This window comes from Eubalaena glacialis, chromosome 1 (assembly GCF_028564815.1).
Source record: "Eubalaena glacialis isolate mEubGla1 chromosome 1, mEubGla1.1.hap2.+ XY, whole genome shotgun sequence".
NCBI lineage: Eukaryota > Metazoa > Chordata > Mammalia > Artiodactyla > Balaenidae > Eubalaena > Eubalaena glacialis.
The window spans coordinates 88,723,967-88,737,508 of NC_083716.1; the positions used below are offsets into that span (position 1 = coordinate 88,723,967).

Below are 13,542 nucleotides of genomic sequence, written 5' to 3' on the forward strand. Positions count from 1 at the left end.
TTACCTCACAAGGCTCTTGGATGGAGGGAAAAAAAAAAAAAAACGAAATGAAAAGTTAAGGGTTTTTTTTTTTTTTTTCCCTCCTTGATTTATAAAGGAGCACAAAGAAAGGTCATACCGTAAATTATTGGCAGAGCCAAGATTGTAGCCTCAGCCTTTGATCCTTGGTATTTTTAATCTGTTAACTCTTACCCACTTGTGGGCACACCACAGAAGCGGAACCTGTGAAGCGGGGTGTGTGGTGGGCGACACTCTGCCTGGGGCTCAGGGGACCAGCTGCAGATGGTGCCCAGTCATACCAGCCCCAGGCAGCCGGTGTTCCCACAGTGCCCGCGTGGTTTTGTTTACTTTCCGCAAAAATGAAAAAGTGGGCCATGTCGGTGACTGTAGCTCAATGAAATAAAACTTCCAGTTAAACGTGAAAACAGGAACTGTAGTTGTTGCCAAATGAAGCCAACCCTATAAAATAGCTGATTTTTCAGAATCCGTGGGCGTTTGATCAGGCCTTGACCTGAGTTGTTCCTTTCCTCCTCCTCCATGCATCACTGGCCAGCTGTAGAGCTAGCCGAGTGTTACCTGCGAACATGTGGCCTCCGTCTCTCAGCTGTATCCCCACCTCGTCTCGAGCCAGCCTCATGGAGCCAGTCAGTGCCACCTGCACAGAAGATCCATGTGTGATAACAAAGGGCAAGGGGAGTTGCTTCAGGATGTGATAGGAAGGAGGGAAAGGCCAAACCACTTGAAAATAGATCGGGGCTTGGCTGGGTCTCACGACTCCACAGCCTTTTGCTGACGATTTGGGCCTCGTTAGTTTTCCCAGCCTGGGGAGAGGGGCCATGTCTGTACCAGGACATCCTCAGACGGGGACATTTACCCTGTTCTCTTGGCTTCGTCTTCCAGGGACCTCAGAGCACTCCCGAGAGCCCCCCATCTCGTCAGCCCCCCGGGGCTGCCCTGACCTGGGCTCTGGGGCACCTGGCTCGCGCTTACACCGTGCTTCTGCACGTGAGAGCTGGTTGGGTCCACGCAGCGATCGCTGGGCTTAGAGTAATAAGCCCAGGGAGGGATCGAGTGGCTGTCCAAAGCCCCGTCGCTGTGATTCACACCTGGGTCTTCAGCCCCAAACGCAGGGCTGGCCCTGTCATTCGTCGTAGGAGCATCTTCTGGAGGAAAGGCTGCTCTCCTCCTTTTATTGATTCCCCACGTGCTTTCTCAGCTTCTGTAACCTTCGTTGATTACTTTCTGGTTAGTGACACCCTGGCAATACGTTCGCGTTTCATGCACAAGTAATTGAACAGAGACTTGAAAAGATACCCATTTAGGTTAAGATGAATGATGGGAGGAATTATGACTCAGGGGGACTTTTGCATGAAACCAGGGTATTTTTTAAAAGGAAGTTCTTTCCTTGCCTCGCACTGACAAGTGAGCAGAAAGGGTTCGGGTGAAATCGTCTGGTTTGTGGCTTCCTGAGTCTGGGGGGGAATGACCTCTTCATGAAGAAGCAAAGTGTGGGATTTGTTGGAAGCCTTTCCGTTTCTCTTTCTTCTCAAGATCGGAGAGAAAAGCTGTCCCAGCCATTCCAGCAGCAACACGCTCTCCAGCGACACCTCTGGCAACAGCGATGACAAGCACTTTGGGTCCGGGGACCTGATGGACCCCGAGTTGCCGGGGCTGACGTACATCAAGGGCGCCTCCACGGACAGTGGCATCGACACGGCCCCGTGCATGCCCGCCGCGGTCCTCGGCCCCGTGCACCTGGCGGGCAGCAGGTCCCTGGTCCACGGGCAGGCAGAGCAGTGGGCTGACTCGGACATCCCGGGGCCCGACGACGAGCAGGCCAAGATGTACGCGGTCCACGGCTACGCGCCCAGCATCTCCGCCGGCCATGCTGCCGACGGCAGCCTGGGCGACCTCAGCGAGATCTCCTCCCACTCCAGGTAAGTCCCCGCGCCGCCAGCGGCGCCCGCTCCGGGCACCCTGGGCACCGTCGCCTGCGCTGGGGTGGGAGAGGGGCCCGAAGTAGGACCAGCAGGCGCCTGAGGTCATTGTCACCTGTGTGCCACGCGGCCTGACTTCAGAGGAAACGCTTGCTTCGAGTCTCCTTTGAAATGTGCACACGAATACGTTTGTGATTCTATCTTCCTTTCTCTTGAAAGTTGAGAGAAAACTAAACAGAGATGCTCATGGCCCTCAGCAGACCACTCATCTCTCTCTCCCAGTTCAATCTGTTGTCCCTGATTTTCAGGAGATGGCAAGCTGGCCAGCGCTCAGGTGATAGTAGACAGTGACGGGGGGCGGGGGGTGGCCTCCCGTCGTCCCTCTGAAGACCCGTACCCCGCTCTCCCCTGGTCCGTGGGCCCCCTCTCACGAGTGTGTGTACCAGTGGAAGTATGTTCACATTGACAGTCCAATTTTTTTAAAAAAGGCTAGCTAAGTTTAAAGGAATTGTATTCTAACTACAAATGTGCAGTATATAGTTATGAGTAGTTTTAAACTCCTATTTGACATATGTCTGTACAGTGACTTTAAAACTCATAATTGGTGATTCCTCCCTTCAAACACCAGGCAAAGAAACGCTTTCATTCAGGTTTGGCCGTGCGTAGAATTGACTGCACACTGACGGCCGCTCTCGTTTTCCTTCCTGTCTCCAAGGCCTTCCCTACTTCAGCTCTGAGTTACTGACTTTTCCCCAGAACTCTTCTAGCTGCTGGAGGGCAGTCAGGTGAACACTGATGGGAACTATCCTTCCAGGTACCTGAGGCCGTGGCGGGAGCACTTCTCCAGCGATGGTGCTTGAGGCTGGCCCTGGGGTTCCCAGCGCCAGCCTCTGTGCTCCTCGGCCCCCTTCACCCAGGCCGAGCCCGCTGCCCTCTGACCTTCTCCCCGTCCTCACGCGGCCGCTGCTGAGCCGGGAGGGACGAACCGACGGGCAGAAGGGAGAGTAGCTGTGACCACAGAGCAGACACGTGAATCACTTCGGCTTTCCTCTAAGTCAAGGCCGAGACCTCAACAGCGGTGCTGTTATTTTCATGATGGATGTCATGTGATGTCTGATCTTGTTTGAAAAAAAGTTTTCAACTTCTAAGTCCCGGAAAATTAACGTAAATTAATTTTTTTTACACAAATCTAAAACGCGAGGGTGCCTGCACACACGTGCTCACCGCCGCCTTTCTGCTTTCCTTTTCCTGGCGCTAACGTCGTCATCTGTGTCTTACATTTACATCATTTGTGCCATTCAAGGGCATTTATGTGACAAGTTAAAGAAAGCTGCACACGAATTAGCTCACACAGCAAAGGTAGTATTTTGGCTTATGTAACCCCACAGGCCAGAACTCTGAAGGTTCTGCATGACACAGCAGCTCACGTGGTGTCAACTGAGACCAGGTCCCCCCGGTCCGTGGGCTCGGCAGGACTGCCCTGAAATCTCAGCAGTGAGAATGGCTGTGTCACCTGCTGTGTCACCTGCAGGCCTCCCGTGTTCGTGCTGCCCTGTCACAGCAAGAAAGTGCGGACCTTTTCAAGTTTCTGCAGACATCCCCCCCTGCCCTGCCACCAGGGTCTCTTCACGTGTTCTTGGCTTCAATCACTGTGCTTTGGGGGCCTGAGGGTCAGTCCTGCCAAACCACGCAGCTGGAGACTGGGGAAGAGAGCCACTTCCCCAGAAGAAAATCAGAGGATCGTGTCCCTGGGAGAAGGGGGACCAGATGCAGACAGGGCCTCCTGAACGCCCACCGTAGGCTCTGTCTTCTTCCCCTGTGCGGACGGAGTGCAGGACATGGAGACTGTTTTCAAAGTAGAGATTCCTATTACTTCTGACCAGTTCTCTTTAATAATGGGACTTTAAATAGGTTTAGTACTAACTAAAACAACCGTTAAGTGTTATCAGTGGCTTTGGTTACCTGAATTATTCCTATCTTACTTTCAGAGACAGTTTTTAATTGGCCAGGCTGTCAAAACCATCTTGGGATTTTATAATCTTCTGGTGTCTTGCTCAAAGTGTAGAAGATTTTGTAAAATGGCTGATTTCCTGATACCTTGTTAGAGAGATGTAATTGGCATCACAAACAGAATTTTGTATTACCGTTGAGGAAAATTTCAGTGGAAACCGCTTTCAGAGCACCTTCTTTTATGAATAGAGTCAGGATATTTATAGGGATTTGAAGTCAATTTTTCTGGAACACCTTAAGCATTCATTAATGTAATGGGTCAGACTCGTAGAAAGCACAGGAAACTGCTAGATTGCATTTCTGGTCGATGTTCCTTCTTTCCACCCCTTTACACTGGACATGTGCACAGCGGTTGTAGAAGGGCCGTGTGCTGAGTGAGGGGCTCCTTTCCCATCTAGGTGCCTTTTTCTTGCCCTTCTTAGTTGACAGTGACTTTAAAACCACATTTCAACTCCAGTTGCAGGCTTTTGCTCATGTGGAATTCATCATTAAATTAACTCTTTTGAACACTTCCTCCTGTCTGTCCCCTGACCCATATGGGAGAGCTAGAGAAAATAAGATTTCAAATATTCTAAAGTTTTTTTTTTTTAAATTTAAAATATTTAAGTATTTTTAAGTGTTATCTATTAATAGTTTACATTTAAAATAAGACTTGAAATGTCAGTGTGTTGAGGTAAAAGGAACTTTGCTCATTAGTGCACAAGGGACCCACCTACCGCAGTGGTGCTGAGACTCTGCAGATCCTGAAATGCCAGGACCCAGACTGGGACACACATCCCCTGTGATGATGAGTACCGTCGGCCTTTGAGTGTGTGGTCAGCTCGGAGCTGAGGCCCACTGCCCAGGGTCTCGGCTGTGACAGGGAGCAGGAGAGCAGGAGAGACTCTTAGGGGCCGGCATCAGCGCCGAGCATCCTGGCTAGTCACCCCTCCACCCCACGCACTCGTGTATCCCACCATGTTTTAGCTGCTTCTCAGTGCTCAACCCTGGTTGACATGGTTTGAGCTCACTGTGTACCTCACCCCAGGCTGCTGTCTCCTCTCATCTAGAGAGCCTGGGCCTGTCTTCATACAGGTCCTTGAACTTGACAAGCATTGGAATGTTTGTTGAGTGAAGGAGGGAAGTCTAAGAAGACTGTTGATAAATGCTTGTTGATTGAGTTGGTAACCCAGTGCCTTGGGGAGCCTAAGGAAATAGGAGGCACAAGCTGGTCGACTGTTCGCAGATCCCAGACCATCTGTGGCACGTTCGTAATACTCCGATTCTGGTTTTTCACCACCAGCATCACTACCATCCCCACCAGCTCCGCCACACACGCGCACGCTCCCGACAGCCATCCAGGAGTAGAGCCAGCGTCAATTATGTATGTGGTGCGATTCCGGGATTGCACTGAGGACTGGGAAGGGGGACTTACGACTCCTGAAGACAAGCCGCACCGGTGTGAGGGGAGGACGGGGATGGAGGGAGGGGTGTGCAGGAATCACCACCCGTTAAGCCGCACGAGCACATGCCTAGCCGGCTCTCCTGCTACTCCAGGCTTTTAATTCAGCAAACCTGTTTTGGTTGGTTGGTTTTTTTTTTTTTCTCCTACGAGGGCAGGGCACTTAGATAAGAGCTCAGAATACAAAGCAGTATTCATAGGAGCCTAACCAAGCTTTTGCAAAGTGAAACAAATCAACTGCCAAAAAACCAAAACAAAAAAACCCATGTTCTGGCTTCTCCTGTAAATGGCTCATGTGATTATCTGTTGTTTACACTTATTCATGTCATCATACTGTTTACTCTTTGTAAAGGATTGGGAGCTGGCAGTGAAACTCTAAAATAAGAACGTGAGTCTAGAAGGAAAGGATTCATGAAAATCTTATTGCCAACATTCTAGAATGTTGATCGGCTTCAGAGGAAACCTTTATAACAACGTTACTGCTGCTAAACACGGGTTTTTGCCACGTTGCCCGTCAAATGGATTCGATACATTTGTTCTTAGAGTTTAACTTTAAAATCTTTTACTATTGGGGTCAAAGACATTTTTAATCAAGCCTGAATGAGGAAAATGGAAAAGCACATCGGGCTTGTGACCATTGCCCCAGGTGTTGGCTAACACTGGGCTCTCATCGTAAGAGGCTCCCATTTTTGCCAGTCTGGTGAGTGTGCCCTGATGTTCTGCAGTGGTTTGCACTGGCATTTCCCTGGGGATTGCGGAGGTTGAGCCCTTCCTCTTATGTTTATTCACCATTTGAGTTTCTTTTCTTTTGAGGCATCACTCTGGTGCCCATTTTTCTATTGAACATCCTTCCGGCCACAGGCATACGGCTTTGCACGTGAACACCCTTGGCCTGTGGGAAGCAGGGCGTTCCAAAGGCACGTGGCAGAGAGGCGACCACATCTGCCCCCCTCTGCCCGATTTTGCTCACAGAGAAGGACAGGAGTCGTGTGTGGTGGCTCTGAGTTTGGCAACGTGCCCACACCGCTGAGATCTGATTGTATCTCAGCTTCTGTCTTTTTCTCCCCAGTGGTTCACACCATTCAGGAAGCCCCTCGGCTCACGGTTCCAAAAGTAGTGGGTCTCTGGATACGTCCAAAGTGTACATCGTGTCTCACAGCAGCAGTCAACAGGCCCCGGGGTCCGTGTCCAAGGCCTACCACCGGCAAGGGGCCGTGAACAAATATGTCATCGGCTGGAAGAAATCGGAAGACAGCCCGCCACCCGAGGAACCCGAAGTGGCTGAGTGTCAGGGGTAAGGCGTCCGGGGGGGCTCTTCTCTAGGCAAACCTTGGGCATCTGGGGTATGGACCAAGCTAATGTATTTTTCCCCCCAGTAGAAACAGATTTTCTAAAAAAAGAGTAATAGAGAAACATCTTGGTAAAGCTCTTTAAATGTTGGCATTTGTATTTCTCTTTAAAAGTCTTCTCTTTCCTGGATGTTCTCATATAAAATTAAAACAAATTTCTTTTTTTATATAAATTTATTTTATTTATTTTTGGCTGTGTTGGGTCTTCTTTGCCGCACACGGGCTTTCTCTAGTTGCGGTGCGCGGGCTTCTCATTGCGGTGGCTTCTCTTGTTGTGGAGCATGGGCTCTAGGTGCACAGGCTTCAGTAGTTGTGGCTCATGGGCTCAGTAGTTGTGGCTCGCGGGCTCTAGAGCGCAGGCTCAGTAGTTGTGGCGCACGGGCTTAGTTGCTCCGCGGCATGTGGGATCTTCTCGGACCAGGGCTCGAACCCGTGTCCCCTGCGTTGGCAGGCAGATTCTTAACCACTGCGCCACCAGGGAAGTCCCTAAAACAAATTTCTGTTCTTTGCTTTTATATTCACTTACCATGTCCTGCTCACCTCTGTACATCCTTGTGACTCGCACGTGGTAGACCCTTGGAGCATACTTACTGACGTATCATTTGGCAATTTTAATAAAGTCACTAAGTTAGCAGGAAAAAAGGCTAGCAATTTTTATTCAAACACATAGGGAAACTGGAATAGTGCATTTTATTAGTGATTTTCGGTATTACCTTTTTATCCCAGCAGTTACTGATGAGACCTGGGTTTGTTTTTTCTTCCCTGCGTCTTTCCCAAAGCAGATAGGGTCTGGAGCTCTTGAGCATGTCCACCCCCGAATCTCAGGGCCCACAGCTGGGCACGTCTGACGGCCTCATCACAAACCCTCCATGGTGGGTCTTCCCACGGGGATTCGTTCCATGCAGAGCCCCCATCCCCCGGGTCTTGGGTTCTTTTTTAGCTCCGAAGCCAACCACATCTTCAGTCACATTTAAAAGTTTTGAAAGCTTCTTCCCCAGTCACTGCTTTCATGTCATCAGCGCTGCTGCTACTTACAGAGCCGAAAAGTTCGGGAAACCTGAACAAAGCAAGAGCCGTAGCGAGTTCCGATAAATCGTTCTTAATTTTGAGCACGTTCGTGTGAGTTTCATATCCTGATAATTCCCCAGTGAGCCGTCACCCTGCAACACAGTAGCCTGGCTTTGGAGATGGGGTCATCTCGGTGACGCAGGACAGTCACACACAGGTCATCCTCTGCAAGCTGCCGCCCTGGGCCGTGGGTTCCTGGAGCATCACGTTTCAGGTCATGCGGCCTGTCCGCCTCTGCTGACAGTACGGCCCCTGGTTCTTCACCCACCATGTCTTCAGGAATGTTCCGTGGCTCAGATTACACTTGCAGACCAAACCTTTTAAAAACGACTCCCCAGTTTTCTCCCTGGAAAAGAGCTGAAAACAGTAATTTGGCTAGACAGTCTTTTGTTGTCCATAAATACATTTCTGTATACTGATAATCAAGGGGGACAGCTGCTTTATTTATCCAAATGGCTTTGCGAAATGGCTGATAATAAAAATGCTTTGCATGCACCCGGATGGATTACAGTTCAACATCACATTCCCCGGGGTCCGGCTCTCCGTGTTGCAGGGTGGACGGTGCGTGGGGTTGCCCAGCCACAAGAGAAAGGCTCTCTCAAGTTCCTGAGAAGCACTAGGCTTCCTTCAAAGAACACGGGATAATCTCTGATGAATTATTGAAACTGTGTTTTCTGACACAGGTTAGGAAAGAGAAAACACAGCCTTACCGGAAAAGTTGGCTCTATGTTTTCTCCTCCAGGGCTTTGGGGATCTGATTTGTTTCTGCATTATTCAGAAACCTAAGTTTGCACTCATTTCACAAATGTAAGATGGCATGGGGATCTGGGAGAAATGCAGCAGAAGTGAAATGCAGCTCAATAACTTAGAAGAGTTGTGTGTGAATGAACGTGGCGGGTGAAGCTGATGACTAGATTTTAATTCACAAGGCTACAGGCGTTCTACAGATAAGCTGATGACTCATCTTCATTTTCCTTCTGCCTTGTTTCACCAGGCTGTATGGTGAGATGGGTCTCCTGTCCACCGCAGCTCAGCAGCAGGCAGTGGTGGGAGATGACGTCTCAGAAACTCAGCACGTGCTCTCGAAAGAAGACTTTCTGAAATTGATGCTTCCCGACAGCCCCTCAGTGGAGGAGGGCAGGAGTAAGGTTAGTGACTTTTGTGTAGCTTTGAAGTTACTGGAAACACTAAGGAAAAGCCTAAAGAGACGCCAGGGCTTCCAGAGTTCTCCCACATGTGGTCTCTCTCGTGATCCTACCCACAGCTCTGTGCCCGGTTGGCCATTTTCACTGTTATTCCCCCAGGAAGCGGAGTGAGCCTGGGAGAGGTCAGGAAGGGCAGCTTTCTAGACGGATAGAGGAAGCTAGAGGCAGGCGGGCCTGGCCTCAGTTCTCGGCTGCAGTGACCATCAGCCGTGTGATTTTGTTCATGTGACTTAATCTCTTGGCCCAGTGTCGTCCTCTGAAAAAAGGAAGCAATGATAAATGTACTACAGAGTTACAGCAAAGATAAGAACCAACTTCACAGAAGACCCGGATATAACGGGTCATCAGAAATAGTAGCTGTTAAAATTCACACCGCCTGACTTTTGCTCCGGAACTTGTACCAAGGATAGAGTTCTCCAAGCCATCCTGCTTGGGTGTAATCCTGTTCCAGAAATGGGCTGGAGTTAGGTACTCTGCTGCCTGGCATTGTAAATCAGATGGCACTTGCCCCGTGCTTGTAAAACCGTGCCCACTCACAAGGAAAGGCCACGCATCAGTCTCACAAACCAACCTCACATTCGCGGGCACGGCTTCATCGCCATGGCGCAGACCCTCGCTACCGTTAGATGACTTTATTGTCCTTATTAGTTTTAGTTTTATTATGTAGTATTACAGTCTCTTAAACCACTTCATTAAGTAATGGAAAGTATGAAAAAGGACTCACAGGTAATCTAGCCCAATCTCCTCTTCTGGCAAGTAACTGATGCCCCAACTGATGAAATGTGACGTTCCCATAAATATTTGGGGGCAGAGTCAGCCGTGGAATGCCGGCCTTTCTCCCTTCTAATTCAGCGCTCTCTTGTCCAAATGAAAAGAAAAGAAAAAAGTCAGGCATGGCCATCTTGACTGATCGGGATAAACAGCAAGTCTTTGTGCTGCCGTCTTCCCTATAATAAAACAATGCTGCAATTAACCTAATTGCGTTCTTAGAATAACACTCTCATGAGATACTACCTCAAAGCCGCTTTAATCTAATGGGCCTGTAATGTTCTGAAGAGCCTGCTGGTTGTGTGTGAAGAGGGAATCTCGGAAGAAGTCAACAGAATGAGTCTTTTTTTTTTTTTTTAACTTGTGTCAAATCATGTATATGGTACTGTATAAACTTGGGTGCAGGCTATTGTACCGAAAGTGCAAATAGCTTTTCTTTTAATAGGAACAAACTTCTCCTTGACATGTGTTTTTTTTTCTTCTAAGACAAATCGCCTTCTTTTCATAGTGTAAACTTAACTTTGCAGTTCACACACACTCTGGTTCCCATTCATCAGCTGGACAGACTTGACAGAATGAAAGGGACCCATACAATAGAAATACTTTTAGCCTTCTGGCTACATTCACAAACGTAAATAGCCATTTCTGTATTTGCTTGATGCAAACATTCTGGCTTTTACTATTATTGATGTAAAAGGAATGTGGTTCAGGATATAGAAGAAGTTGGAAATTCAGATTTGATTTAATTTTTCTTGAGTTTTTGACTACTTGCTTCTTTAGTATGAATTTTCCCTACCCTATCTGTGATTTAACACCATAATTTTAATGGTTTCTTTAAATCTGGTTATGATTGATTACTATAACTCAATTCTCAACAACTGTAATAGACTTCTGTGAGTGAAACTTTAAAGTATGTAGACAGTAAGACTTTCCTGGACCAATACTGTCTTTCTTGAACCTGTGTGTGGCTTAGAAAGCTGCAGTGCTCAAAAACTAATATTATTATTATGACCTAGATTAGATTGAACCTCGCATGTAGTTGATTGGTACAGAAATCACCTAATATTAAAATGTAGTCATTTCCAATTAAAATCAAGCCAGCACTAGGTGTGGTTTTGAATAACTGTTGCCTGAAATGGCAGCATTCTGTATTTCCAGAAGCTGCCACAGCTGAAAGGTTATGGAGCTTCCATTTAACATTTCAGAGTAGAGCTGTGCCTGTCTAATTCGTGGTAATATTTCACAGAACGTCAAAGGAGGGAAAGAGCCAAATCCAATAACTGCAGGAAGCCCTTGTGCGTTTGCCTCGGTGACCTGCGTGCCTGGTGTCGCATCCCTAGGCTGAGGCTTTGCGCACAACTGCTGCTCAGAGATGCTCCCACGGTGGTACGGGATCCCGCCTAAGTTAGTCAGATGAGTTTCATGCTGTCAGCTTTCTGACATCTGTTTTCCCTTCCCTCCTCCTGTCTCAACCCCTAGTTTTCGTTCTATGGGAACCTGTCCCCACGGCGTGCGCTGTACCGCACCCTCTCGGACGAGAGCATTTGCAGCCACCGGAGGGGTTCTTCCTTCGGCAGCTCCCGAAGTTCCATCCTTGACCAGGCCCTGCCCAGTGACATCCTGTTCAGCACCACCCCGCCCTACCACAGCACCCTGCCGCCCCGGACCCAGCCGGCGCCCAGAATGGGAAGCCTGCGGAGTGAGTGCCTGGCGTGGCCCGAGCTGTCCTCGTGGGCTCTCTGGGGTGGGTCTCCTACGGGGGTTGGAGGGACTTGTTTATTCTTTAAACTATATATCATTTGGTGGTGTGTCTTCTCTTTTAGTGATTTTTAAAGGTGATAAAAGCCCCAAAGTGGACATTTTTTAAAAGTTGAGCACTACTACCAATTTTTCAGAAAATTGAAAAACCCGTAATAAACGTTTTTAGCAAGTAAAATAGTGACCTTTATACTCAGCTCAGCTATTACATCCATAAAGAAAAAAGTGTCTAAACCTGATAAAGAGAAAAGGGTGCCATGGTGGTAGATTTTCCGGTGGGCAGCATGCAGGGAGGAAGGTTGGTTTTCTTGCCTCCTGTGTCTGTTTCTTCTCGATCTTCCAGATCTGGTGAAGGCGAAGGTGGCAGGTGGGCATCGGGACACCTGGGTCCCAGCCCTGGCTCTTCCCACGTGGTACCATGTCCCATCACTTAGATTCTCTGTGTCCAGTTCACTCCAATTTATTGGCCACAGGTTGACTAGATAATTTCCAGATGATTTTCCTTCAAATCCTAAAATCTTTCCTTTTTACATAGTGTTAGTTTCCTATTAACGTGTCAGTGTTGAAGGGTGATTTTTTTTTTAACATTAGTTAGCTTTATTTCCTTTTTTCATAGTTAATTTCTATTGTATAGGACGAATGAGGATTAAATCAGAAATATATTCACTGTCAGGGTTTTTTTTAATTTCATCGTAGAAAGCATTATCTTTAGAACCAATTTGAACTTCATAATACACATATAAGTCCCAGGCTAAATGAAATAAAAGTTCTAATAAGCTTTCTAATGTTTAACATAATTGGAAATGAACCTTGTCTCATAAAATTCTTAATCTATTTCTTTAAGTAACATAATATCCTGCCTGTTATGAAAAGTCCATTTGCCTAAATTGGAGAAATACTCCCTCTTGATAAAGGTATGAAGGTCAGACAGACATATTCTAATACCCTAATATTTCTCCAAATGTTTGTCCTTTTTTGTAAATAGGTAACTTTAATGGCCTCTTAAAGCTTTCCTAAAACCAGTGAAACGCTATTTTCTTGCAGATGTCATATCTTCCACTTAAAAATGCTTGCGGTATGATTGTGAAATCTACAGTATATATGTTACTGTAGTTCTTACATTCTACCTTTCACTTGCTTCCATGTGGAAGACGCACAATTGACGCTTGAACAACAGGGATTTGAACTGTGCAGACCGACTTACACACAGATTTTTTTCCATGTAAATATCACAGTACTACATGCTCCACGGTTGGTTGGATCAGGGGATGTGGCACCTCGGATACGGGGGCCAACTGTAAAGTACGTGCAGATTTTCCACTGTGTGGGAGGTCCACGCCCCTAACACCCACGTTGCTTAAGGGTAAACTCTCTATCCATTTTTTAGCTTCGCTTTTTTTTTCTTAATAAACATCATTTACTTAGAGCAGTTTTAGGTTCACAGCAAAAGTGAGCAGAAAGCATGCAGACTTCCCACGTACACACCCGCTGCCCCTACAGGCGCTCAGTCTCCCCCCGACCACAGGGTACATTTGTTAGAGGACGCTGACACATCTTCATCACCCAGAGTGCATAGTTTGCATTGGGGTTCACTCCCGGCGTCGTACAGTCTATGTGTTTGGACAAATGCATGATGACGTATCTACCATTGTAGTGTTTTACAGAGTATTTTCATCTCCCTAAAAAGCCTCTGTGCTCCACCTGTTCATCCCTCTCTCCCCCTCACCCCTGGTAAATCAGTGGTTCTTTTTTACTGTCTCCATAGTTTTGTCCTTTCCAGGTGTCATATAGTTGGAGTCGTACAGGGTGTAGCCTTTCCAGAAATACATTTAATTTTCCTCCACGGCTTGATAGCTCACTTCTTTTTAGTGCTGACTACTGTTTTATTGTCTGGGTATGCCGATTTATCCTTTTTTAAAATTTTATTTATTTTTGGCTGCATCGGGTCTTCGTTGCTGCGCGCGGGCTTTCTCTAGTTGCGGCGAGCGGGAGCTACTCTTCATTGC

The 13,542-nt window shown here is 47.6% G+C and overlaps 1 protein-coding gene across 7 annotated transcripts in view; it reads left to right on the forward strand.

Moving 5' to 3' along the window:
- The window catches only part of SIPA1L2 (signal induced proliferation associated 1 like 2), a 220,286-nt gene that overhangs the window by 183,643 nt on the left and 23,101 nt on the right, over positions 1-13,542 (forward strand). For 5 of the 7 annotated variants that reach the window (XR_009699556.1, XM_061182463.1, XM_061182473.1 and 2 more), the window contains exons 14-17: positions 1,552-1,937; positions 6,458-6,682; positions 8,800-8,953; positions 11,258-11,522. Coding sequence is in view for 6 of the 7 variants with exons in the window: in XM_061182463.1 (XP_061038446.1) it covers positions 1,552-1,937; positions 6,458-6,682; positions 8,800-8,953; positions 11,258-11,522 (1,030 nt within the window). In the remaining variant the exon portion in view is untranslated. The remainder of the gene's footprint in view (positions 1-1,551; positions 1,938-6,457; positions 6,683-8,799; positions 8,954-11,257; positions 11,523-13,542) is intronic. The other 2 variants (XM_061182497.1, XM_061182504.1) reach the window with 1 other exon arrangement.